Below are 26,547 nucleotides of genomic sequence, written 5' to 3' on the forward strand. Positions count from 1 at the left end.
TCAGAGGGGACATGGATGCATTTAACCTGCAGTTACAGATGGATAAATAATGTTTTGTTTTTAACATAAAACGTTCAAAACTGATATTTGAAATGATTTAAAACATGAAAAAAATAGTCGAAATGTTAAAATTAAAACCGCCAGTAGGTGGCAGCAGGTGACTGTCAATGAGAGTCACTGAGATTCAACCGATTCATTCAAACGACTGATTCATTCAGGAGCAAAGCATTTAACTCTGTTAATGAGTGAATCACTGAATAATTTATTCGACCGATTCGTTCAAAAAGCTGATTCATTCAATAAGTAAACACCATCCATTGCTCAGAGAAGCAAAACAGTGCTGTGTGATCTTTGTTTGGAACTATTCTTACGTTATGGTAAGGGGCGTAACATTTCCGTCACACGCTTGAGGTATTCAGCCAATCACAACTGGACACACTGGATAGCTGGCCAATCAGAGCACACCTCGCTTTTCAGACCGATGAGCTTTGTAAAAATCGACACGTTTCAGAAAGGCGGGGCATAGAGGAGAAACAATAATGTACATTATGTGGAAAATGTGTTTTTTTAACCTTAAAATCGCATAAACACATTGCATTACACCAAAAACACAAAATAATGTTATTTTAGCAACATCATATGACCCCTTTAAATCGAGTTATGAAGTCCGAACTAGGAGATATAAACTTGCATTTATGAGGGAAAAAAAGTCAGAATTGTGAGATAAAATACATGAATGTTATGTAAAATGTTAATAGTAATAGGTTTAAATAATATTTCATGCTGTAACTGTAGGGCTAATACAATACGTTCCCTATTAACGCCATATGGGAGTATTAGAGCTATTGTTTAAATCAAATTTATGCTTTAAAAGTAGAGTAATCATAGCAGTTTTCATCCATAGTCTGTCAGTTTAAATGTCTGCGTTTTGCTTCAAATGGCGTCTTTGACGACAGTATTCTATAAAAATGATTTTCATTCCGATTCTGACATCCAAAGGCACAATTTTGTTTTCTCTTATTCCATTAATTTTATCCATTTCCTTCCACTTGTTACCAGTGTTTTTCTGCAACCACTATGCATGTGCAGCTGCAAGTGACGTAGCCTAACTGTGACGTCTACTCCAAATTGGTCTATATTTCCTATAAATTAACAAAAAATATTTTCAGATTTTTATTTTTTGCTTAAAATAACTCAAAATAACTCAACAACTGCAGTCAAGCCTACAATATTTATCTTGCAGTAACGTAGGTGCCTGCAAAATGCAGGACACAGCCGAATACTTTTTTTGATAATTAAAATGTGTTTATAACTAAAAACAACTGTATTCACATCATCTACCAAAATCATCATATTAAAGGCCAATTCACACTGCGCTGACTGACGCAGACAAATGACAACTGTTTTGTTTTGATGTGTTTGAAATACCTTTTCTAGGTTAATTTTAGGTCATTTAATAGTGTATCATATATCTAATAGTTCTCGCCACAAAAACAGAGAGAGGAAAAAAAAAAGGCATCTCTATGCTTTAAATAAAAAGTCATGGGATTGCACTGCAGCATGGGTGTGTTTGTGCTGAAAGAATGGAAAAGATTTTTATAGGTCATATTTTGCATAGGGATGAGACAGTTCCTGATAATGATAACCTTTTGGGTGTAAAGTGCTCCTATTATATTTCAAAACGTTATCATAGAAAGACAAGCAAAGAGGAAAATGCACTTAAAGCTGGTGGGATTTTTACTAATCCAGTTTAATGTAGACATCTGCAGGTGGTTTCACTGTAGACTGTAAACACTACAGCTCTTGCAACGCTATCACAACATTGCTCTGTTTGTTTGAGCGGCCCGCCAATCACTCTTCAAATACTGCACAGATGTAATATCCAAATTTGTAAGAATCGATTAAGGAATAATTGACAATGGATTAATGCACACCTGAGGTTGTAATGTGGCCGTGATGCAAAGCAGTTGACGAAAAATACAGGTTCGGAAGCGTAAATCCAATGGACACTTCTATCCTACAAGGCCTCAGAAGCTGAAGGGGTGCTTTATTCAAAAAGTTTAGAAAAGATAACTGTGCTAGACTTTTGACTTGTTGATGCTTGCAATAAATTTGACGTACTGCAAAAACCTCCTCATTGTTATTTTTAGCTATCAGGCTGAGCTAATGTTGATGAACTTAATCAACAGCTAATGACAATGACCTTATGTGATAGATTTAAATAATACTCTTTATATTCTTTATTAACAATATTTAAAAAAATAAACAGCGCCTGTGATGTGGAGATCCTCTAGTAGGCGCTGATAATGTTAATCAATTATGCTCATAATGTCTGTTTCACACTTTGCAATCTGTATTCACTCTAGCTCTCTTACCATCCTGCCATCTCTAATTTTTTGTGGCAGTCTTAATTAATGATTTTTGCTTCATGGCTGCTGGAGGGTTGTTTATATCTGGTGTGATTAAGTCAGAGGGTTAAAAACAGCGAGAGAGAGAGAGAGAGAGAGAGAGAGAGAGGGACAAAATAATCACAAAATGGGAGGCTGGTGGACAAGGTCACCTTCACGTGTATGAAAACAGTCTTAATTCACTCTGCTGGGGAAATTACCATGCTAGATTAGTCAAAGTCCATGCATACTTTCTGCATCCATATATCAAAAGTGTGGCATAATTCACAGAAGCAGAAAGCGAGACACCTACATGTTGTCGTTTCTCAATGAGAAAACCCAAAGTCCTGAGAAACCTACCAGACGAAATCATAAAATATCATGCATCCTCTTTGGTTTAGGTGTTATTGTTCTGTATATGATTATTTCTGGTGCATAGTAATGCAATAAAACAGAAAAGCAAATTGGCTAATATAATGATGATAGTTTTTATTGTCTCATTTTCCATGCTAAATACCTGCCAGTGATGTTGAGCATATTATTAAGTAAATTGAACCTGACCATCTCAGTTTCTTCATATTCGCCTCTGAATTCCTACCATTATTTTCCCTCCATTATTTCCATGCAAAACTTCACTTCTCTCTATCATTCCACAATGATTGCTTCCCTATTTCTGATCTTTAAAGGCAACATTCCTGTCCAACACTGCCAATCACACCTGATCTCTCCCTCTCTGACCCCGCCTTTTAATACTCTTTATGACTCCACCTTTTAACAACCCCTCATTTGCTGACCCTCATTCTGACCTCACCCTTTAACATTGCCCTTATTATGACTCTACACTTAACACTTCACTGCAAGCAGCAAATCTCATCAAAGAGTTGACCCCGCTCTTTAACACTGATCTCGATTTTCCACTCTTCTCAATCTGTCTCCACCCATCATTCTGACCCCGCCCATTAACACGCCTCCCCTCATTCTGATTCCAGTCTTTTACATTCTCCCTCATTCTGACCACACTCTTTAGAATTCCCTCCCCCATCTGACCTCACTATTTATCACTCCCCGTCATTTTAACACACTTCTTCATTCTGCCCTGATACTGCCCCTCATTCTGACTCCACCCCTTAATATAAATGGTGAGGACCCCTTACCATTCCCCTCATTTCCACCTATTTTTAACACCCCCTCAATCTGACCCCACCGCTTACCATTTCCCAAATTGTGACCCCACCTTTTAAGACTCCTCCGTTCTGAACCCACCCATTAACACTCCCCTTTTTCCTGACCCCGCCCTTTCACCTTCCTCCCCTCATTTTGATCCCACTCTTTGACATTCGCCCTCATTCTGACCTCACACTTTACAATTCCCTCCCCATCTGACCTTACTATTTATCGGTCCCCTTCATTTTGACCTCTTCATAACACCCTCCATCATTCTCTCCTCTTCTGACCACACCCTTTAACACTTTATCTCATTCTGACCTCACTCTTTGACTCTTCCCCATTTCTCCCTTTACATATTCTGCAATATTCCCCCTCCCTTTCCAGACCTTGCGGTTTAATACTCCCCTTACTAGGGGTGAAACGATAAAAATAACGGTGACAATAAAAATTTTTCGAGAAATATTTTTGTCGTCAAGTAGTCCTTCGATCTCATATGACCTAATGTAAGAGCCTGCAGTAACGCAGTTTGACCAGTGTGAGGTTGTAGCGATTATAGCGATGTGGATGACTACACAAGTTCTGCAGCTCAGTACTCTAAAGTCCAGTCACGTCACATTTATTTATATAGCACTTTGTGCAATAGATAGCCTTAAATCAAGCATTAGGGTTAAATCAAGAACGTCTCTCTTGTCTGTCATCACATTTTTTGTGCCAATTATATGTATTTGTATTGTAAAAAATAAATTGTATAATAATTGTAATTACATAGTAGTAATATGATTTTCAAAAGCTGAAGTGATTACCTTATTATATTTATTTGCTAGAATATGTTTAACTCAATATTTTAACTAATTGAAAAAGCTGAACAATCAATCAAATAATTGAATAGTATTACTACTATTAAATAATAATAGTTAGATTAATCGATTATCAAAACAATTGTTTGTTGCAGCCCTACCCCTTTACTTTGCTTACTCCACCCTTTATCACTCCCTTATTCCACCCCCATCTGACTCCGCCTTTTAAGACTCCCTCTTCCTCTTGACCCTGCCTTCTTATATCCCTCACCTTTCTGAATCTCCCTCAAACACCCACTTTTCCAAGTGGGTTTCTTTTTCATTCCTGTAAGCCTTTCCTTTTAAATATCGGCTGCAACTGGAAGTCCAACCATCTCACCTCACTCATGATTAGGCAGTTATTGATATTTAGCAGTATGCTGAGGTAATTTCTTCAGTCAAATACTCTGTGGTCCAAGGTTATCTATACTAGTGGCACGGTCAGGACCTGCAGTCTCTTTTATTTTTCCTGTCTTAGCAGGGTCTGTGCGTTGACTTGGCAACGCTGCAGATATTTGTGACTGCACTGAGAGATTAAGTGGCCAATCAACCTAACCATGCACTGCAATCATTCTACCTTATAATGTGGGCAGACTCCTGATGCCAAATCAGTTTGCCCTGCATTTATACTTCTGAAACTACAGGAATGGTGATGAAAACGTGAAGCATGCAGACAAAGCGTTCGGGTGAGAAGGTACGCACAGGGCATGGCTTTGTAAATTTCCTATGCATCCTTTTAACTAGGAATGAAGTTAGGAAAGCACTGGGGGGACTATGATCCCATGATTGATGGATATTTTGGGGTGACTTAATAAGTCTTGCTTCGTACCTGGATCTCATATTACTGCTTCAGTGTTATATTGACTTTCACAGAGCATGCTGGTAAATCCCTGCAGGGAGTGTGTGTGCATGTGTGTGAGTGTGCCATTATTTAGAGATGTGAAGAGGCATAGGGATGTGGGCAACAAGGCATGCAGCCTGGATGACGGTTACATTTTTCATTTAAGAGGTGGTGGAGAAGGGTAGCCTGCGAGTTATTGTTCATATTTGCCTGGGGCATCACACTGCTATGGTCGGCTCTTACTACGGAATATTCCATCTGTGCCAGAAATGCCTTCCACCCACCGGAGTCTCCCTGTCCTTCTATTCCACTCCAAAGGTGAACCTTATCTCACTCACTCTTTCTGCCACTCTTTGTTGATCGCTTTCTTTCTTTACAGCTTGTTTGTTTCAATACAGCCTTAAAAGCTCAAATTTGATTCTAAATTTCCCCTCAAATCCTCATAAATGTAATGTGTTTGCATCTGGGTTGTTTATCTAAGTTTACAAGAGGTTTGGGCAAAAATGCCTTAAATGTAAAAATCAGAATTCATTCTTCAGAGTGATTCCATACGTTTATTAATCTTTCTGTGTCTGTTCGATATATTTTATAAATTATATTTATTAATTCATTCATTGCAATTCTAATTATATTCTAATCACTGTAATGAAGTAATTTAAATAATTAGAATAAATATTTTTTTCTTTATTTTGATTTCGAGGTGGTATGCTATTGTCAGATTTACTCTTAAATTGAATAACATTTGTAATTATTATTATCAAGCAATATTTTTTCTTTAAAATGAAACCTTGAAAGAAATACCAAAATAATCTGTAAATAAGTGTTAAAAATGTGGATACAATTTTCAGAAGACTGGGTTTTAGGCAGAAATGATATGAACAGTTCATTTGCAAAAACCGATAAACGCCACTTAAAAAAAAAAAAAACTGATTTCCACTTGATGAACCTGTGATATCTTCTTCAGGGCGAAAAAGGAAAATAAAAGCTGAGACGTTTTCACGGAATCTTTCAAAAGCAGTATTGCATGTAATCACATCCATACAGTTTATGATCACAACAACAACAACGGTTGTCAGGCATCTACATTGTCATCTGAGGAGATCACAAAGATTAAACGAGTGTTTTTTTTAACTCTAAAACATAAAATGTGGAGTTATCTGCTTTTGCCAAAAAACGACTGTTTGAGTGATCTGCTTTTGCTATAAAACAAACTTTTACTATGTAAAAAAACATTCTTTCACTTTCACAACAACTTTCAATGAACTTTAATTTTGTGAATTACCTGTATTTGTTTGTTATTATTACTTAATCAAAACAACCCAACTGCAGTTTGACTGATATTAACTGGAATGCGCAATAAAAAAACGTGATTTCTGAAAAAAAAAAAAAAATGGAGTTATCGGTTTTTGCAAATGAACTCTTCATATTTCGTTATAGAAAAGCTGCTGCTACTAGTTGCTGCAATGAATGTTGTTAAAGGAAGTTGCTTCAGAAAGAAAGAGAAAAATCTCAGGTCTTGAGAGCAGTGTGACAGCGGCAGAGCTGGCAGCGGTTGCTATCAGCAGGGCCCTGCGGCACAGGAAGACACCTACAGGCAGTGGTTTGAGCGCTATCCTACCCTCAGATCTCCAGACTACTGAGAAATCGTCATACAAGCTCAAACACGCATGCACAAACGCTCGTTCCACCGGCCAGATGATGCTGGATGATTCTGTGATGGAACCGAAGGAACCTTTCTAATTACATGTGCATGTTTCTGTCATCATTTCTAAGAGACTCAACAGCCAACGCCGTAGTCTGACTTTCAAGAATTTCCACAAGGAAGTGCATTTCTGGAACTAAACTAGTGAGGCAAATCCTCTTATAAATCCTTTTAAAGAGCGTGGCGAGCAGGAGAAAGGAGAAGTTTCTCTCCGGCAAACATGTGCAGGTTGTTTGGCTGCTGTAGTAGGAGAGGAAAGACAACATTCTCCCTGTCGGCTCTGTGCAGGAAGGGGCTGAATACTAATACAGCACAAGAAACACACACACAGGAGAGCTGATGCTGACATACACTCATATACATGTGCATACTTGGGGAGAGAAAAAGTGCGACCTGAGCCCTCGAATATCCTGCCATCCACTCGAACGGCCATGACGAAGCTGCGGTGTGCCTGTTTGCCCTGAACACGCTCCGACAGGCAGGCGTATCGCAGGCCGGGCCGCAGGTCATTGAGCAGGACGACCGGGCTGGGCTGGGTGGTGGTTACCGGAGGTGGGGGGAGGCAGGGATCTCCTTGCCTGGCCTGCACCACCATCAAGTCCAGTGTGTGGCGCAAACGGAGGGCGCTAGACAGTAACTCGCTCTCGGCAGAGCGGCAGCCGTCAGGCTCGAAGCCTTTGAACAGCGTGTCTGGGAAGTCGGCCTGGTCCGAGGTGAAGTCGGCCGCGGGGTTGCTCAGGCCGCCCATGGCCAAGTGAGCTTGCGAGGCATTGGGAAACTGGATGAAGGACTTCAGGGCCATCTCGGCTGCCTTCATCTTAGCCTTTTTCTTCGTAGGGCCGGTGCCCTCAAACGTCAGTCCGTTAACTTCCACGGCGATGGAAAAGAGAGGCGCGTGCACTGGTCCTGTCTGAGAGACCATCAGATACTGTAGACCCGGTCTCAGCTCGTTCAACTGGACCAGAGCGTTCTTTGGTGCATCAGACCATGCCAGTTTCTTGCAGTACAGACGCAATTTGCGCAAGTGTCCGTTATTGTCTTCCTCTAAAGGTCGCTTTCGCTTGAAGCCAGATGCCCCATCCCTGGGCGCATCGGACAGGAAGAGTGTTTGGCAGTCTGATGGAACAATAGCGCAATCTTCCAAATTTCCCGTGTTACGGTTCTCCTTGACCTCAGTACTACTGGTGCCTAGGTTGGAAGCAGAAATGACATGTTATTATGATCAAGGCACTCAATGAGTGCCATCTTCTTCTCCATTCTGCTCATAATCTCACATGACCTGATAAAAGTCATATACAAGTTGATATTAAAAACTGCCATTACCATCCCCAAAGCAACAGTTCCATATGAGAAAAGCCTCCTCTACTTAACTGTTGCAAAAACCCGAAGACAAATCCTCTAAAATGGGGCATTATCTGGCAAATCGCTCCGTAATCTCCCACAAAACTGGCTTGGAGTCTATACTTAAAGTGGGTACAAATCGTCTCCCCATATACAATGCAAAGGAGATGCCCTTTTGTAATGCAGGAGAGCAGACGGTTATGAGATTTCAGTGTGTGAAAGTCTGATCACACATTAAAGCCTCTATTTCACACCCCAACTGTGTTGTGATGGAACCAAATGAAATGCATCTGTGAAAATAAACTTCAACACATGGATGCAAGCCTAAATTGTGAGAAAGGACCAAAATGTTGTTTTTGTAGTGCTGCCTGTCTCCAACTCTTCTAGCATACTGTATATTGCATATGTTCAAATCTAATTTAATGTTTTAATTTCATGAAAGGGTTTGTGTTAGTGATTATGCATACTGACTCAATGTGTCCTCGTCTTCTGTGCAATTGGCTGCTGGGCTCATGTACTTGTAGGGGGCGATCAGTGCAGACAACATGTTCAGTTTCTCTGAAAGGTAAAAGGAAAAGAATGTTTGTGTAAATACATCACATACTATGATTTGTACATAGATGCTTATTTCTTACAAAGTTATAAATAAAAAGATGGAGTGATTCTTCAGCCTGAAATACATTCTGTGCTAATCAAATGAAAACACTAAGTATGTACAATGGGATTACACAGTTGCAATGCCTCAGTGCTTGCATACTTATATAGATTATGCTTTTGGTCTTAGCGGTGGTGGAAACTGAGTTTCTAGTTGAGTTGGCGATAAACCAAATTGTTTTCACAGCCCTCTTTTCCCTCTATATCCATGTGAGTGTGTGTGTTGTTAACACTGCAGGTTCCTATTAGGATCTCTGCTGGGCTCAACCCAGACTGTGGGGAATTGACAAAGCTGCCTGGACTCATAATTACATCCCACCTTTCTCAACATCCCCTAATGATCAATAATTTTAATGGGAAGACAAAAAAAAAAAAGAAAAAAAAGAAGCAGAGGTTTTATGTGTGTATAGAAGAGGGACACTGAGTGAACAAAGAAGTGAAATGGGTGTGCATCATTTTGACTAAGGGTAGTGTACAGAGATCCAGCGTTGGGACCCCAGTCATATCTAGGCATCTGCTTATTTATAGAAACACTGGAGTAAGCTCTTTTGACTAGGGGTAGTGTACAAAGGGACCCCAGACCTAGTTAAGCACCAGAATGTTATAGAAACATAGGAGTGGGTCATTTTGACTGAGGGTAGTGAACAGAGATCCTGTATGGGCCCCAGCCATATCTTGGCACCTGATTTTTGCAGAAACATCAGGGCGGGTCATTTTGCCTCAGGGTAATGTACTGAGACTCTGCATGGGGCCCCATATGTAGACATCTGATTTTTGTGATTTTAACATGGGAGTGAGCTCTTTTGACCGGTGGTAATGTACAAAGGCACTTGGGGGCCCCAGATCTATCTTGCCACCTGATTTATGTAGAAACATGGGAGTGAGCTCTTTTGACCCCAGGAAGTGTACAGAGGTACTTGGGGGCCCCAAGTACCAGAAACATTGGGGTGGGTCATTCTGACTGAGGGTAGTATACAGAAATCCTGCCATATCCAGATTTTTGTAGAAAAATAGGAGTGACCTATTTTGACTCAGGACAGTGTATAGAGGCATATTGGGGGCCCAGACCTATCTATTGCCAGAATATGATAGAAATTTGGTAATTAGTCATTTTGACAAGGCAGTGTACATAAATCCTGTTTGGGGCCTCAAAGGACCCTAGAGGGCAAATCTAGGCATCTGATTATCACCTGAATAGGGGATGAGCCCTTTCGACTCAGGACAGCCTGTGGAGGCCCCTGGGGGCCCCAATCATACCTAGATTGCAGACAATCTGAGAGACATGGGAAAACATGGCACTCAGTATGTCACATATTTTTTCAGAAAATCTACTTTATCATTTTGTGGCCGGGGTTTCAATTACTCACTTAAGCGAATCTGTTTGCAAGGGTCAGGAAAGGTTTGCTGTCAACTCCACATTATAGCAAAGAAACAAAAACAATTCCCCCACTTACTGCACGTAGAATGAATTGAAGCCACTTAAATGATAGAGAGTGCGGTTTTGTAATAGCAACAAGCTGCAATACAATAAGACAAAAAGGTCAATACAGTAACGTCCACCAAGCATCGTCACGTGAGAGTCTAAGACACGTGTCGGACACTACTGCCCCCAGTGACTGGCAATAACACAATCTAAAAAGTCTCACCTATCAGCCAGCCATATGAAATCCCTCTTGCTTGACTGAAACGTGACCAAGTCCTGGCAGCAGGGAATTTTGACAACTCGTAATGTGTTGAGTGTGATAAGGAGCAGGAATCCAATTATTTTGCTTTCCCAAGCAGTGGTCAAGAGATTCTCTCTCCCTCCCATCAGAAGTGTGGAGGATTTATAGGTCACATATAGCACAACCAAAGTGCTGAACGTCAGCACATAGCAGGGAAGATACGGTAACTGCATTGTACGCTTCCTGTGTGTCACTTCCTGAATGATGGCTGAGGAGAACAGGGCATGAATAAGTGATGGGAGGTGCTATCACTGTCATCAACCAATCACAAAAGTGCTGATACAGACTCTCATACTCATAGAGTGATGATATGGAGGTCTCTCGAAGTTCAGTGGTATCTAACAAGCGCAGAGCTTTGCCATCACTACAGAGCCATTGAAGGTTACATGGCTGACGTGACACCAAGAATCAAAGGGGGCCTACAGGAAATTAAATGTGAAGTCTGTTCATCTCACAAATGAGAACGAGAGTACAGTGTACAGCTCAGTAAAGTACTGCATTTGGACGAAATACACAGCTACTATAAATGGTACGGGTCAATGACATGGTGTCAGTTTAAATTCTAATTTCAGTTACACATAAAAAGAGAGGTTACAAATGAATTATACAGTATACACACACTTTTTGAAGTGAACGAAAGAGATCAGCAACAGAAACAAAAGACAGGCAACACACATCACCTCAGACACAATCGCTGGAATCATGCTCAGTCAGTTGTCACCGCTGGATGTTTCGTCATGTCACCCTCAAGCACTTTGACTCGCCTGTCTGTGAAGCCAAACAATATGAGCAACTAGCTGGAGCTCTTAAAACCAATCCATTACTGCTGCCACGTTGAGGAAGGACGAATCATTATTCTCTCTGAACTACGGCTGTCATGAGACCAAGATTTCAGGAGTCGAAATATCACCATTCTTGCTACCAATTTCAAAAACTAGTATGTTATTCAAGACACTCGTACGAAGTTAAATATTAATAAATATACTACTGGTCAAAAGTTTGGATTTTTTGATGTTTTTGAAATAAGTCTCACCAAGGCTGCATTTATTTGATGAAAAGTATAGTACAAACAGTAATATTGTGAAATATTTATTCTTCAGAAATAATTTTAATATTTATTAATGTCATTTAAATATATTATCAATGTTGAAAACAGTTTTGATGCTTTTTCTTAATTGCTTAATTTATTATTATTACTTTTTTTTTTTTAAACTGTGATACGCTACCATTCAAAAGTTTGGGTTAAGAACTTTGTTAATAACTAAGCACCAGTAATAATTATTAATAATTGAGTACCGTCATATTAGAATGATTTCTGAAGGATCATGTGACACTAAAGACTGGACTGATGGCTGTGATGGCTTGACTTAACTAACTTACATATTAACATATTATACCATGATATATAACAAACAATAGAATGTAGCTTTCTAGTATTTCTCGACTGGTATCATAATATATGTGGTAATTTTTTAGCATCGTCTTGGTACCAAAGTACTTTTGACATCGCTCCTCTGAACCAAAGAAAACAGCAAATGTCAGGTCAGAACCAGAGGCCTGGCAGACTGCCATGTTGTCAGGAGACAGAGACGAAGAGAGAAACGGTGTAAATTCAGAAGACGAGAGGGGCTTTGGTGCACCCTCCTCGGCTATCAGGAGCGAGCAGAGGTAATGAGCCAATCACATCTTCCCATGGCCCTCATAACCGTCAGGTCAGATGAGACACTAGAGACTCTATTCAAAAAGGCAGTGGAGAAATCATTGACTCTCTCTCCCTCTCTTTATCTCTCTTCTCTTCCTTTCTTTCAATCACTCTTTCGGTCTAGGAGACCACCGATTAAACACTGGTGAAGTGGCAAATGAGGGAGGCCGCATTGTCTCGCCATCACGCTAGGAATCGGATTTCTGTCAGACCGCTCAGCTGGAGCTGGGCAGAGACACCTTTTGTGTGTGCTAACCATCTATGTGGGTGTGTGTGTGTGTATTTGGACTTACTTAGCTAAAGTTTGAAGACAAATTTGTCCCAAAAAGTTAGCTATATCTGACAAAATCTTTCTTTGGAGACAACCTGTGACATCCACATTAGGAAAAACTACAACCTAAAAATCACAAATGAAGCAAATAACAAGAGTTTTAAAACAATGGTTCTCATCCTTTTTGACTCGACGGCCCCTTTTTTGTTCAAAACAATAATTCCAGACTATAATTTCTGGTATTTCTGCTGTAATTATAGCAAAGCTGCTTGTTTTTAAACCCTTTTTAATGAAGAAAAACTGGGAATATTGATATATTAAATGCATTAACCATGATTAATTTTGTGATTTTTATGTTAAAAACTTCAGTTATTGAGGGGAAAAAAATAAATGTGATTTCAATTTACATATTGATTGTGTGTGTGAGTGTGTGTGTGTGTTTGTGTGTTAAATGTAAAATTAATTTAATATAGTAATAATGATTTTTTAGTAATAGTGGTCCCTTAAAAGTTTGCTGAGGCCCCTTAGAGGGAATATGATTATTTTACATTCATATAGTTAGTTAAACTGTATGTTAAATACACTGAACAAAATTATAAACGCAACACTTTTGTTTTTGCCCCCATTTTTCATGAGCTGAACTCTGAGGTGGATGGATTATCTCGGCAAAGGAGAAGTGCTCACTAACACAGATTTAGACAGATTTGTGAACAATATTTGAGAGAAATAGGCCTTTTGTGTACATAGAAAAAGTCTTAGATCTTTGAGTTCAGCTCATGAAAAATGGGGGCAAAAACAAAAGTGTTGCGTTTATAATTTTGTTCAGTATATTATATATATTAAATATTTTAACATTATTCTATTAATAAAATATTGAATTATTTTATCAAAGACAAAATAAATGAAATAAAGACAATAAAATGTATATCTATCTATCTATCTATACACACCTAATAAAACCTAATGTAAAAACTAAAGGTAAAAAAGCAAATTTTCCTTACTATAGGATAGTACATGTACAATTTAACAGTAGTACAATGTAACAGCTCAGGACAGTCAGTAGTTAAATGCTCGAGACTCTGTGGCTTTATCCATTGGCGTTTTGACGTCATGTTGTGCGGTTCCAGAGTGATAAGTCATTCACGACTCAGCTGTTTGGCCCAAAAAATGGATGCAGAACTCCTATTCTTCACAGCATACCAGCACATGCCAACACAAAAGCGTGAGCGTCGTGGGTTCCAGGATCAGGCCGAGTGAGCAGACGTAGTGATATTTAACACCTGATTAGTGCCAACAGAAGACATAGTGCACCAGCCATCTGCTTTACATGTGTTACTGTTTTCCATTCCAGGGACAGAGGTTTAGCATGCTAGCTGCTGCTAATGCCACTGTCCGCGGGCACCAATCCTAATCGCCTTCCCACAACAGCTGTGGGCACAGACAAGCCATCCAACACAAGATTAAATTAATGTTATGAGATCAGCTTTTGTGCTTATTGGCATTATGTGTCACAATGGAAGAGGAGGGAACCGGTGGGAGTGAGGATCAGTGATTGGTCAGGGTGGGCAAAAGATCAGAGTTCGTAAAAGTTGGTACGCGTCAGATTTAGTATGCAACTGTTCAAATGTTTGGGGCCAGTAAGATTTAAAAAAAAAAGAAAGAAATTAATACCTTTAGTCAGCATGGATGGATTAAATTGATCAAAAGTGACAGTAAAAACATTGTAAAAAATTATATTTTATTTTTTCTGTTTGATTTATTCTATTTGATAATAATAAGAAATGTTTCTTGAGCTGCAAATCAGCGTATTAGAATGATTTCTGAAGGACCATGTGACACTAACGACTGGAGTAATGATGCTGAAAATTACTCCCATGGCATGACACAATTGGTCACGAGACACACAAGAGCCAATGACATTTCACAACCAAGGCTGACGTAACACTTCTTCTGGCGGCATTTTTTGAATTTGTGCACAGACTGCACACACAGGATGAGCTTTACGGCGGACTGAGACGGCGAACGTGTCTAGGCTATTCCTCTCACAAATCAATCGTTTTGCCTTGGAAGACTTGGAATATAAATATTTTTTGAATAAATTATGACTGTAGCTGTATCTGCCTGTTATATCTTGTGTTTTATTGACAAATGGTAGGTTTAGGGGCAGGGGATGGGTTACATGCTCATAAATGTGTAAATAGTATAATAAAAATAAAACTGTTTTGACTGTTTACATTGAAAAATCACATCCCAACATATATGCAATAATGGCAATATTATTACCCAATACATAATTTAATCATGACGATAAAATTCCCAGTGCCCAGTGGTGTAATGTAATGAAGTAATAATACTTCATTACAGTACTTACGTATTTTTTGGGAGGATCTGTACTTTACTTGAATTTTTAAATTTCAGCCAACTTTTACTTTTACTCCACTACATTTCCTAATTAAATGTATACTTTTACTCAGATCCATTTCCCCGAAGCATATTCGTTACTTACTACAAAATAAAGTCAGAAGAACACGGACTGCAGGAAAGCAAGTTTGACGAATCAGTGGTCTGGCGCTTGAAAGTTTAGACTCCTAAAAACACCTTTGCTCATTTGCAAACAAGTGCACGCACAACCGCGGATGATTTCATTTTCCACTCAAGTCGAGGCTGGTGTGTGCGATATACAGTATCTTCTGCGATAATATGGTAAGTGTTGTTGTAATGATGTGCGATCTGACATTATTAGGTGAAAGTCGTGGCCTAATGGTTAGAGAGTCGGACTCGTAACCCAAAGGTTAGAGGCCTAATGGTTAGAGAGTCGGACTCGTAACCCAAAGGTTGTGGGTTCGAGTCTTGTACCGGCAGGGATTGTAGGTGGGGGGAGTGAATGTACAGCGCTCTCTCCCACCTTCAATACCACGACTGAGGTGCCCTTGAGCAAGGCACCGAACCCCCAACTGCTCCCCGGGTGTGTGTTCACGGTGTGTGTGTGTTCACTGCTGTGTGTGTGCACTTTGGACAAATCACACAAACAGAGACAGAGTGCATGCACGTGATTTATTTGTCCGGTCCTCAACCCTGGATGGTCGTTACGGCATGGCCAGTCAGGGCAAGATGAGACTGATTGAGTCTCCACGCCGCAGGCAGCTTCATCAGAAGGTGTCTAGGATTCATTCAGGGAGTGCTAGGGAGAATGAAATTGGTATCCTTCTATAATTTCTATCGCTAGACATAGACACATCCACACACATGAAATGCCCTCAAGCCTACTCTGACTGAAAAGTTCAGCGAAAAGTTAACCAAGAGCTACGACTTCTATGAAGCTCAAGGAGGACAAGCCGAAAATCGTACAAGTATAAAGTTAACAAAAAGTAGAAATGTACAAAAAAAAAAAAAAATTATCAAATGAAACGTTGATTCAGTAATTGCAATTATTACATATAATTCTGACTAAATTTGGGCAGTTCATTTTTCCTTTAATGATTTCGCAGCACAGGCTGAAATACGGTCTGGAACAGGGTATGTGAGTGGAGCAGAGCGACAGAAATTTCCCTCCCCCTAGAGTGTTTGTTAAGCCCAAAGTATCTCTCAGTTATTACATGTATGCTAGGTTATGCGTACAGTGAGCATGTGTAAATTTAATCACCAGCATATTTACACAAACTTTATGCACACAGCCAGATACTACAACTGCACACTCAGCTCGTACATGCGGCTTTCAAATTTTTGTGCAGAAATTTTTTGTCCACAAGGTGGCAACACCGGCCTGGGCCATTGTTTCACAGTCCAAAAAAGAAAAGAAAACAAAAAAACTGATGAGTATGAACAGTCAAAATGACTCACTTCTTTTCACAACTCACTCCAAAGAGAGGCGTCAATTCTCACTTTAGCTTCTGCTACACCTGCTTCCTATGTCATACGTCATCACTTGACTTTCTCATGAACATACGTACGCCAGTTACTGGAAGCCAGTGATAATAGTTTAGAAATTTTAAACATGAATAAAATAGTTTATAAAAGCTTTAAATAGGGCTGTCAACGTTAACGCGTTAACGCATGCTTAATTTTACATTCCTTTTTAATTAATTATTAATTAATATTATTTTACAATCCTTAACGCGTTAAAATAATTTAACGCAGTTAACACAAAATTACTGTTGCTTCTCTGCTTGCGATCAGATAATTTTAAGCTGCTAAACTCCGGGATAGTTTTCAGTCCAATGATCCAGTAAGCGAATGCATTCAAACAATCCATCCAAAACAGCGCTAATATAAAAGAAACCAGGCTGATTACATCAGAGATTGCAGAGAGAACAGAGACTCGCGTTGCGTTTTAAGTGAATTATTCATTCCAGTGTGTTTCGCTGAAACACTGGAAACACGAGCTCTGTCATATTCTGTGATTGTCTCTGAAGAGCGCAAGCTCTCACACGTCGCGCTGTGTGAAGTACAGACTGAACGGATTGTCAACACATCTCACCGCTGTATGGCCAGATGAGACGCAAACTACGTTTTCTCGACTGGTTAACCAGTCTCGCAAGTAAAGTTTTGATGGATGAAGACTGCAATCAAGGTAAAGACGATTGCGGTGGCGCACAGGAGTCGTACAGTACTGTAAGCACGTGTGAGTCCGTTATAATAAATGCGTGTATGAGAGCTCTTGACGCACTGATCACACATTGTATTTATGCACAGGCACAGACATTTCCGTACATTCACGGTGTTTCCACACACATTCGCGATAATGTTTTGATTTGTCATGTTTATGTTGCTGTGTTTAGTTATACGGTAGTGTCCTTTTGGAGTTTCCTTTAGGAGTTCTTTTGGAGTCCTTTTTTGGAAAGATATCTAAATTTATCTTGAAAAAACTTGCAGAAAATACAGATTTTTGAGAATCACCCTTCAATCTTTTGGTTTACTTTGCTGAATATAGCAAATGATGACAAAATAACCATTTGAAACAAGATAAATGGTCTATGCTTAATTTCATGAAGTGTGTGATTAATCGCGATTAATCACGGAAAAAGGGTGTGATTAATCCGATTAAAATTTGTAATCTATTGACAGCCCTAGTTTTAAATATAAATATGTCTGATGAAGAGCTTGTAGGCTGAAACGTCACCTGTGGTAAGAACAAATATTTTTTCCTAATTTTGGAGCTGTGGTGTGCCAATTTTGCTCTTCCTGTCTGACATTGTTTGTGGTTGAGCACTCACATTGAGCTTTTGGCCTGCTGGATGTGCACACTTGGATTGTAAAGTTTTAAATATGTAAATTTTTCTTACAAAAACCATCGCTTCACTTCAGAAGGCATTCATTAACACACTGGAGTTGTATGGATTACTTTTATGATGGATGGATGTGCTTTTTGGAGCTTCAAAAAACTTGGGCACCATTTACTGCCATTACATCACTGGGAAGAGCCAGGATATTATTCAATATAACTCCAACTGTATTCGTCTAAGAAGAAAGGCATACAGTATACACCTACCGTAAGATGGCTTGAGGGTGAATAAATTATGGGATGATTTTCATTTTTGGGTGAACTATTCCTTTAAAACCGAAATAAACTTTCTCCTTCAAAATTTCACATTTAATTCAATGTGTTACTTACCATTTCTTCGTAACTTTGTGAAATTTACAAGCAATTTTTGAGTAAAAATTGTTTCTACATTAATTTTTTTTGTCAGTTTTAATCCATAATAATTTAAAATCCATATGGATTTTAATATTTACCATTGATCCAAACTGTATATCTTAAAATAAGATAAAAAACCCCAATATATGAATTATTACAAAACACCAAACAAAGAGTAAAATAAGCTTAATAGAATTTTTAATGTGTAAACATTATTCATATTTAAAAAGTATGACATTTTAACTTATTTACTTAAGGTTACATTTTTAGAATTAATGCATTTAGGATAAATAAATTGTGATGAAATCAGCCTTAGTAAGACAAACGATTTGGCCATTTTATTCCAAATATGTTTGGAATAATTTCCATCACAGAATGCCATCAAATCCAATACGACATATGTGATGGGATGGAAATGACGTGTTGATTCAGAAAAAATGAATTCTGCCATTGTTTTAAAAAATAAATAAATAAACAATGACAGAATTCTCTTGTGATATTTGCATATGCACCATTGGACATTTATAATAGACTGGTGAGAGTGTGAAAAGTGTTTATTATTTTTTCTAAAGGTCCACAGGGACTAACGCGCCCAAAGCTGACGAAACTCCCTCATACATTCACGTCTGTCATTATCGCGTGTGCAATAATTCCGCCGTGTCCCGTCTCTTTCGTTGGGGCTGGAATGAGTGGGCCGCTGGGCCCGCACTGGTCCAGATGGGGCGCGGTTCTTTCGTTTTTTTTTTCTGTAGGCTGTTCCGTACCACGGCACCCACCACATCTGTTATGCAGCGCAAAGCATCTTCTCACTAATTTGTTTGTCAGTGCATATTGAAGGCACGATCTGTCATTCTGCCATGCTTTGGTTGCGCCGTGATGTCTGTAGACATGGCTAGTCATAAGTTTCAGACGCCAGTCGCCAGGGACCTGCTCAGTGACGGCCCTCTGAGTGGAGAAAATGAAAGGGGGAAAAACAGAGAAAACAAAAACCAAAAGTACTTCATAAAGGAGCCTCCTGCACATCATTCCCACAGTGCAATAGCCCAGTTTAGCTAGACAACAAGAGAGAAGGCTTCTGCGATATTAGAGACACTTTAAAAATAAGCCGGTTCATGCTCTGATCAGATTAATTTCATAATGGCTACTATTAATATGCTCAGAGAAGACGCCTGACCTCTTTACAGCCCATTTTCAACCATTAAAAGACACAGAATGTTTAAAGAATGAAAACTGCAATACTGCTGCATATCGGATGACAAAATCATTGACTGTGAGTGTGTTTATACGTGTGTGTGTGTGTGTGTGTGTGTTTAGGGCAGAGATAAAGTCTTTAAACGGTGGCTCGCTCAGCCCTTTACTGCCTCTCTCCAGCCCAGCTCCTGTTTTCCATTGCTTTTCCAAATCCCAGAGCAAAATTGCGATAAATGCAATCTGACAGTTCATAATATCCCATTTCCAATCGCATGCAGTGCGTTAAGTGCGTTTCTGAGTCAATTAAAAGAAGTGTTTGATGTTGATACTTTGAGACTTTCAAATTACGGGAGGCCACTGTAATTTTAACATGACATACTTAAAAAAAACATATATCTGTAAATTATGTATACACTCATGTTGTTTACTCATTTTACTCTAAATTATATTACATACAAATCCCATTAAATCTAATGAGAAAAAACTCTAATCGTTTTTTTTTTTAAGTTATATTTTTTGGGTTTTTTATTCCTTTATCATTTAGACAGGACAGTGGAGAGATGACAGGAAAGTATTGGGTAGAGAGAGGGGAGCGGGCATAGGACCTCAAGACGGGAATCGAACTCGGGTCGGCGTGAGCGAAGTTGCGCTGTATATGTCGGAAATAAACAACAACTAATCTTTAAGTTTTTTTTTTCTTTCTCTGTGTACTGTAAAGAAACAGTTTACAAATTAACTGACCTTGTTTTTTTTCCAATAGAAAATGTTTTAGCTTAAACATAACCTTTTAACATGACAAATGTGCTATACTGCTAAATATGTAGTTTTACTTTTCATGACGTACAAAGAAAAAAAAAAAAAGACATTAAGAGAGGTATGGAAAATGATCTTTTCAATGTGCTTGTACAATACTTGAAGAAAAACTAGATGTGGAAAGGAAAAGACCAGGTAAATGAGAAGTTATTGCAGATCTGAAATTGCGATGGCATTCACTGAAATAAATCTGCTTCCTTTAAAAAAAAACAAAAAAAACCCTAATGCATTAATCAAAGGCCAGAATCATTGATACGACGACACAGGAAATATACAAATGTCTTAGTGATGACTGGAATATGTCTTACATGTTAGTCTTATTCACATTTCTGCATATTCAAACGTGGCACATCGTAAAAACCTGTGTTATCACTGATGTCAAACCTGCAATATATGCCCACCATACGACCTCAGAAGACTAGGAATGTAGTGCATGACTCATTTAGAATATGTTTATGATACTCTTATGCTGCGTTTAGTCATTTTTTACAGCTTGACAGCCCCTGGTCACCGAATGTTTTTCATTTGACTGAAAAGAACAGCATGCATATTCTTCTAAACTGCTTCTTATGTGTTTCATGAAGAAAGAGAGACAAGAACAGCACATAAAAGAATATCAGACAATGGGTGAACGATCGCTTTAACAATGCTAAAGGTATCAGCATGCACTTGCTTTCATTTGTGGCATTATACAAGGATGAATAAATGGCATCTGTTTGAGTAGTGAGGCTGAAGGATGTAATAATAGTAAATGCTAAAAGCGCAGTGGTTATATTCTCTAATGAATGATTGATTCTGTATATGGGTCATCAGGTGTGGGAAATATAGTCTAGTCTGCATCCCACCTGTGAGTCTGCACAAGGCCTGAAACATGCTCTCTATGCAAGTGTGTGAACACAAACCATTCTAGCTTTGTAATCTTGAATATTTGCAATCATTACTTGCACAAGTACGTTGAATTCTCAGTGTTGCCACAAGGGGTGCTCTACAGTCTACTACGGTCAGGTCTCCCTTTCAGAACTATTGGAGCAACAAGAGAAACTTGCAGTCTCGTGCAGTTCTTTGATGTTTCCTCAGACTCTTTTGAATTAGTTTTTAAATCGGTTGCTTCAGATTCATTCACTGACTCGTTCAACGATCCTTTCTGCAGATTGTGTACCTTGTTATACTAATAAGTTGTGACAAATTAGTTTATTTTTGTGTGTTAAGTGTGAGTAATTGAATTATTCACTCAACCGACTCATTCATTCTTTTGTTCGTGGCAAAAGTAGAGATGCAAGCTATAGGTTGCTGTTGTTATTATTATTATTATGTATCAGTTACCAGTAAATATAGGATATGTAATTGTCCATTTCCCTATTTTTACATTTAGATCACCTTTGCTGTCACCTAAAGCTCAGTTAAAATTAATATTTAAGAATGCTAATATTTAAATAACACTGTTAATATTTAGTAAACCTTAAAATGAATATCCATTTTTCATACTTTATACAGCGTAATTATGTGATGACTCAATTCAATTATACAAAAGTAGAAATGTAAGTTATATCGCTAAAACAACAACCGATAATAGATTTTTTTCAGTTACCAGTCAATATTTGAGATTTAATTGTCCATGCTCATTTAGACTTTTGAAATTTATCTTTAAAAAACACTAATAATTCAATAGTGTTAAATGTAATCTTCAACAATTCTCAAAACGAGTATCCATTTTTTTTCTTCCATACAGTACATTACATTTTAATTGTGATGACTAAATTCGCTTAGCATTTAAAATGGCTGATTATATATTTTTTAGCATTTTATTACATATAAACATATTAAGACTGAAATAGCATAGCATTTTTAAAATCTTGCCATTTATCAGTCATAACAAATAAATAGTGGCTTATCATATCAGTCGAGATTTCTATATCATTGCATCACTAAAAACTTTATTACCCTTACTAAAATTTGCTTTTATACAACAAGAATGATTCTTTCTTCATTTAAAAGATCTGTTCAAAAACACATTCATGAACAAAACACCACTATCATAAAGCGTGTTCTTAGAAGCGCCACACTCTGAAATGTACGAACACATGCTTCAGCTAAATTGCCCTGGCACCAGATGAGCGCGATCTCAGTTGCTTACTTTAATACGGAGTCAAATCCAACTAATCAAACACACTCCGGTACCACTCAAGCAAATACCAAGACAAATTTAGCCAGAGTCTTCTGAATAATAAAACTGGAGCAGTTCTATACGTAGAGATGTTAAAAGGCTTTTGCTGTTCTTTCTTCTGTGACCAATTCTTCAGGAGTACTGATGCAAAACACCAATTTCCTCTAAAAAGACTCGCCATATTTCTGTCTCATGACTCACACGTCACTTTTTTTTTCTGGGTGGCTGTCAGGTTATCTGATGAAATAAAATTGCCTAATGCTACATAATGTGCTTCCTTGTGGTCTTATTCACATTATGTATCCAAAATTAGCCTCACTGAGTCACCAAATGTGTTGTAGCGGAATTTAAAACAAGCTAAAATGCTGCCGGATAGTCCTTCAATGACAATATTGGCAAATTATCGTACTGACGTGTTACATCAAAGCCCTTATGATGTCTAAATGCGTTTTTAGAAGTCATCAACAGTCAAAGAGCAGAGCAGCGCCATTAGCAGAGCCTGAAGAACTGGAAAGGGTCTCATTTGCTACAGTTCTTTCACTTTGATTGTGGAACACCTGACTTATGTTTGCTCTCATCTCCTTCTTCCTGTGAAAGTGCGAGAAACCGCTATTTTCAGAACCCTACATATCATTCGGCTACATTAAGAGCAAAGCCTCCGAAACCACGTGAAGAGCTCTCTGTTCCAGCGTCACGCCTGGAGACGCGGATCAGAAACCGACTCTTGAGGGCACACTTAGTTCGGTTTGTCGCAACAAGCTGGTATTTTAAGCTCAGGGTCATAAAGTCGCTGTTGTTGCATTCTGGCAGAGCTGGAAAAAAGGAGCGTGTGCGAATACTCCTGATGCTTCTGGACAAGTTGCCGTAATTGCTTTCAAAGCAGATGAATCTTAAGGCCACTCACAATCAACAAATTATAGAGAAATTGGCGCCTGATGAAATAAACAGAGTTCTTTGAATGGTTTCTCTTTTTAATGCTTTTTGGTGCCATTTGATGCATTTTGCATTTTGTTAGCTTAGGGATACCAAAACAGACAAGATGCACACTCTAATTTTCATTGGTGTCTTTTTTTCGTCCTCAAGTCCAAATCATCTAATATTAATTAATTGCGTCCCGCATCGTTCCACAACAGGATCTGCATAAATGCAGGCAGAATTAAATCAACGTGAAATTGACCCTTCTTAATACACGTTCCCAATCTTATTGTGCAGGATTCATCAGTGCACGTTCATTCACAGAAAATAAGCAGCCCCTTTTACAATCCAACCAATTCCCAATGGATAAAATCCAGTCCTGCCTTATTTTTTGTTTCTCATTAAATTTCCATTTCACCCAGGATGGGTGAAAAATAGGCAGCCAATTTTATTAACTAGGTTAAACCTATTTACAGTCTTAATACATGTCTGTTTATCTTTGAAATTATTTTTTTTTAATCAAAATGCAAAAACTTGCACCACCTCTGAAATTACTTTCCTTTTAAGATCACGTCACAAAACCCTTCCCTCCAATCAAACAGCTCCATTCTGGTAAGTACCACCCACTTTTTAAAATCCAATTGATCCCAGATAGATAAAATAAAGCCTAGCCACACATTAGTAGGTTTTCTTGGAAAATATGTCACGTTATGAAAATAAAATGGGGGGATGATCAGTAAAAACAGGAATCACGCATGCCACAGTGGAACTGGCCTCCTTCATGTGGACATCTAATGACGCACATACAAGATAACAATGGGATTTTGAGTGTAAGCTGACCACAGCTTTCAACAGTCAAGATATTCATATCCAATTAAAAGCTGCACAAAAGGCACATGTCCCATAGGCAGTGTTGCCCCTTAGCAAATTCAGTTTTCTAATGCAAAGGACATTTTCTCTCCTGTTTCTCTCTATTTGATCTCTATAAAAGTAATCAGTGTTGTGTTTTCACACAAGTGTTGTTTGATAATGCATTGAGTTAGTGTTCAGTGATGCATCGAGTTTGATTGGTCAGGCATGCTTTCAGCACAATGTATGTGTTCGTTTACTGGGGTCTGGAACAGAGAGGTTAAGCACACAAAGATACGATAAGTTGATGTTACTCGCTGTGTCGGTGTGATCCTTATCAAATGCAACAGTCAGGGGTCACTTTAACCCTGAAGCATTCTGATTTATGGTGGTCCGCACCTCTCGACCTCCTCACGAGAGTATGATCAGTAAAGAGAGTGTTTATATTGCTTCTGCAAGCATACTACCAACAACCACAGCTGTAACAACCACCCATTTACACAAATGACTAGTGTTCAGTGAATAAATGTCATATTAAGAGAGGATCAAGCACAAAGTATTATTACAAGGTAATAATTTTTAATTAAACAGGCCTGACTACCTAGCTGACTACTAGTTAAATAATATCTGTTTATGCTCTGTATTTTTTGATAACTGTAGAAGTAGTGTCTGTGATGGAGCATTAACAGTGTTTTCTCTGTAGAACATTTCAGATCAGGTTACATTTCAGTTAGGATTTTGTTTTAAAAGATAGCAGACAGTAGACTAAGGCAGCTCGCTAGGGTTTTGAACAGCGCCAATAATTGTTTAACAACAGAATATGAAATCATATTTGAACAGAAAATAATGGCTGAATCTGATGGTTTCAAAATGATGACAAAACTGTAAAGTAGTGAATCAGTAAGCTCTATATGTTAAAGGTGGGGTATGTATTTTTTCAAAAATGCTTTAGAAAACGGAGTCGGGCCGAGTACCAAAACAAACTTGTAGCCAATCAGCAGTAAGGGGCGTGTCTACTCATGATGTGGAGGAGAGAGCGTTCAGTGCACAGGACGGACATTAGCCGAGCCGAGCGACAGAAAGATAGAGATGGTGGATAAAAAACAAAAGAGGAAAATGTCTGCGGAATAAAAGAAGGCTTACGATAAGGCAAGAAGTAGGATCCGTGTAAATATCGGATCAGCTTTCCAGCGCTGGAGAGAACTCAAGGAGCGGAAGACCTGAGATCGGACGCCGAGGTTTCTTTGTTTCTTCTCGATAGGTGAGTAACACTATGTCTACACCGGATGCGACAGTTGTCGCACCGCAACAGCTAAAGTCTGTACACTGGACACTCGACGCGATAAAGCGACCGTTGAAAATCATTTGAAATTTGTGTCAATACGTCATAAATAGAACGCAGCAGCAGTTTTCTCTCGGGGATTTGTCGTGTCGCACCGCGCATCCAGTGTAGACAGCATCACTGATTATAATGAGTTCTATAGTATTTTGTCGCGCCGCTCGCGTCCGGTGTAGACACGGTGTAACATTGGTTTTGCTTTGTTTCACAGAACTAATCGTTGCCTGGGTTGCGTGTATGTGTGGGGCGGAGCTATCAAAATAGGGGCGAGACCCTTTTGGGATAGGGGCGTGTTTGTTTTGGTGATTTGAAATATCAACATTGGCTACCAGAAATCACTTACCCCACCTTTAAGACTTTATATTCTGAATTAAAAAAAAAAAAATCTGATGAACCTTCTGATGAACAGAAACATTTACTTTCATAAAATTATTAATTCTAGGTTTGCTCAGTGACATTATAAAAAAATCCTAAGCAAGACAGAGGAACATTTAAAAGAGCAAAAAGGAGACTCGCTAACAGTGTTTTTTGTGATGGAAAAAGTTACATTTCCAAAGGGGATGTTTTGTTAGGAGAAACTGAATTACACAAATTTCCATGTTTGCTGAGATAATCCCATTCCACCGATTGTCACACCTGGGTAAAATATGCAAATGAGCAGTCTCCGCATAAAACAGTGGCAAATGAGTAATAATCATCATTCTCCAACATTGGGTCCATAATCATTAACAAGTGTTTCACATACAGTCACTCAATTTCACAGTAATGCTGGTGCACACCAATTTGCTTTCATTGTGTTTTCTTTGAGCTGGAATTTTAGGAAGTGTATTAACATTGTGTTAAATGTGCTAAACAGTCACCATGACCTTGTGTTTCTCATACGCTTATTTAAAACAGATAAATTAAAACTAGATTTTTATATTTTCTGAAGGGGAAAAAAAGGTAATTTGACTGTACAAATCTAGATGTAGCAATTCCCTGTTAACCAACCACAACACTCATTTTGTACATGTTTG

The 26,547-nt window shown here is 38.6% G+C and overlaps 1 protein-coding gene across 1 annotated transcript in view; it reads right to left on the bottom strand.

Annotated features, from left to right (window-relative positions):
• The window catches only part of LOC107687536 (double-stranded RNA-specific editase B2-like), a 177,251-nt gene that overhangs the window by 58,142 nt on the left and 92,562 nt on the right, over positions 1–26,547 (bottom strand). The window contains exons 2-3 of the mRNA XM_016484913.1: positions 8,746–8,832; positions 7,295–8,121 (exon numbers count right to left, since the gene is read on the bottom strand). Of these exons, the coding sequence (XP_016340399.1) occupies positions 7,295–8,121; positions 8,746–8,832 (914 nt within the window). The remainder of the gene's footprint in view (positions 1–7,294; positions 8,122–8,745; positions 8,833–26,547) is intronic.

Source organism: Sinocyclocheilus anshuiensis, unplaced genomic scaffold (genome assembly GCF_001515605.1).
Source record: "Sinocyclocheilus anshuiensis isolate Anshui unplaced genomic scaffold, SAMN03320099.WGS_v1.1 scaffold870, whole genome shotgun sequence".
Lineage (NCBI taxonomy): Eukaryota > Metazoa > Chordata > Actinopteri > Cypriniformes > Cyprinidae > Sinocyclocheilus > Sinocyclocheilus anshuiensis.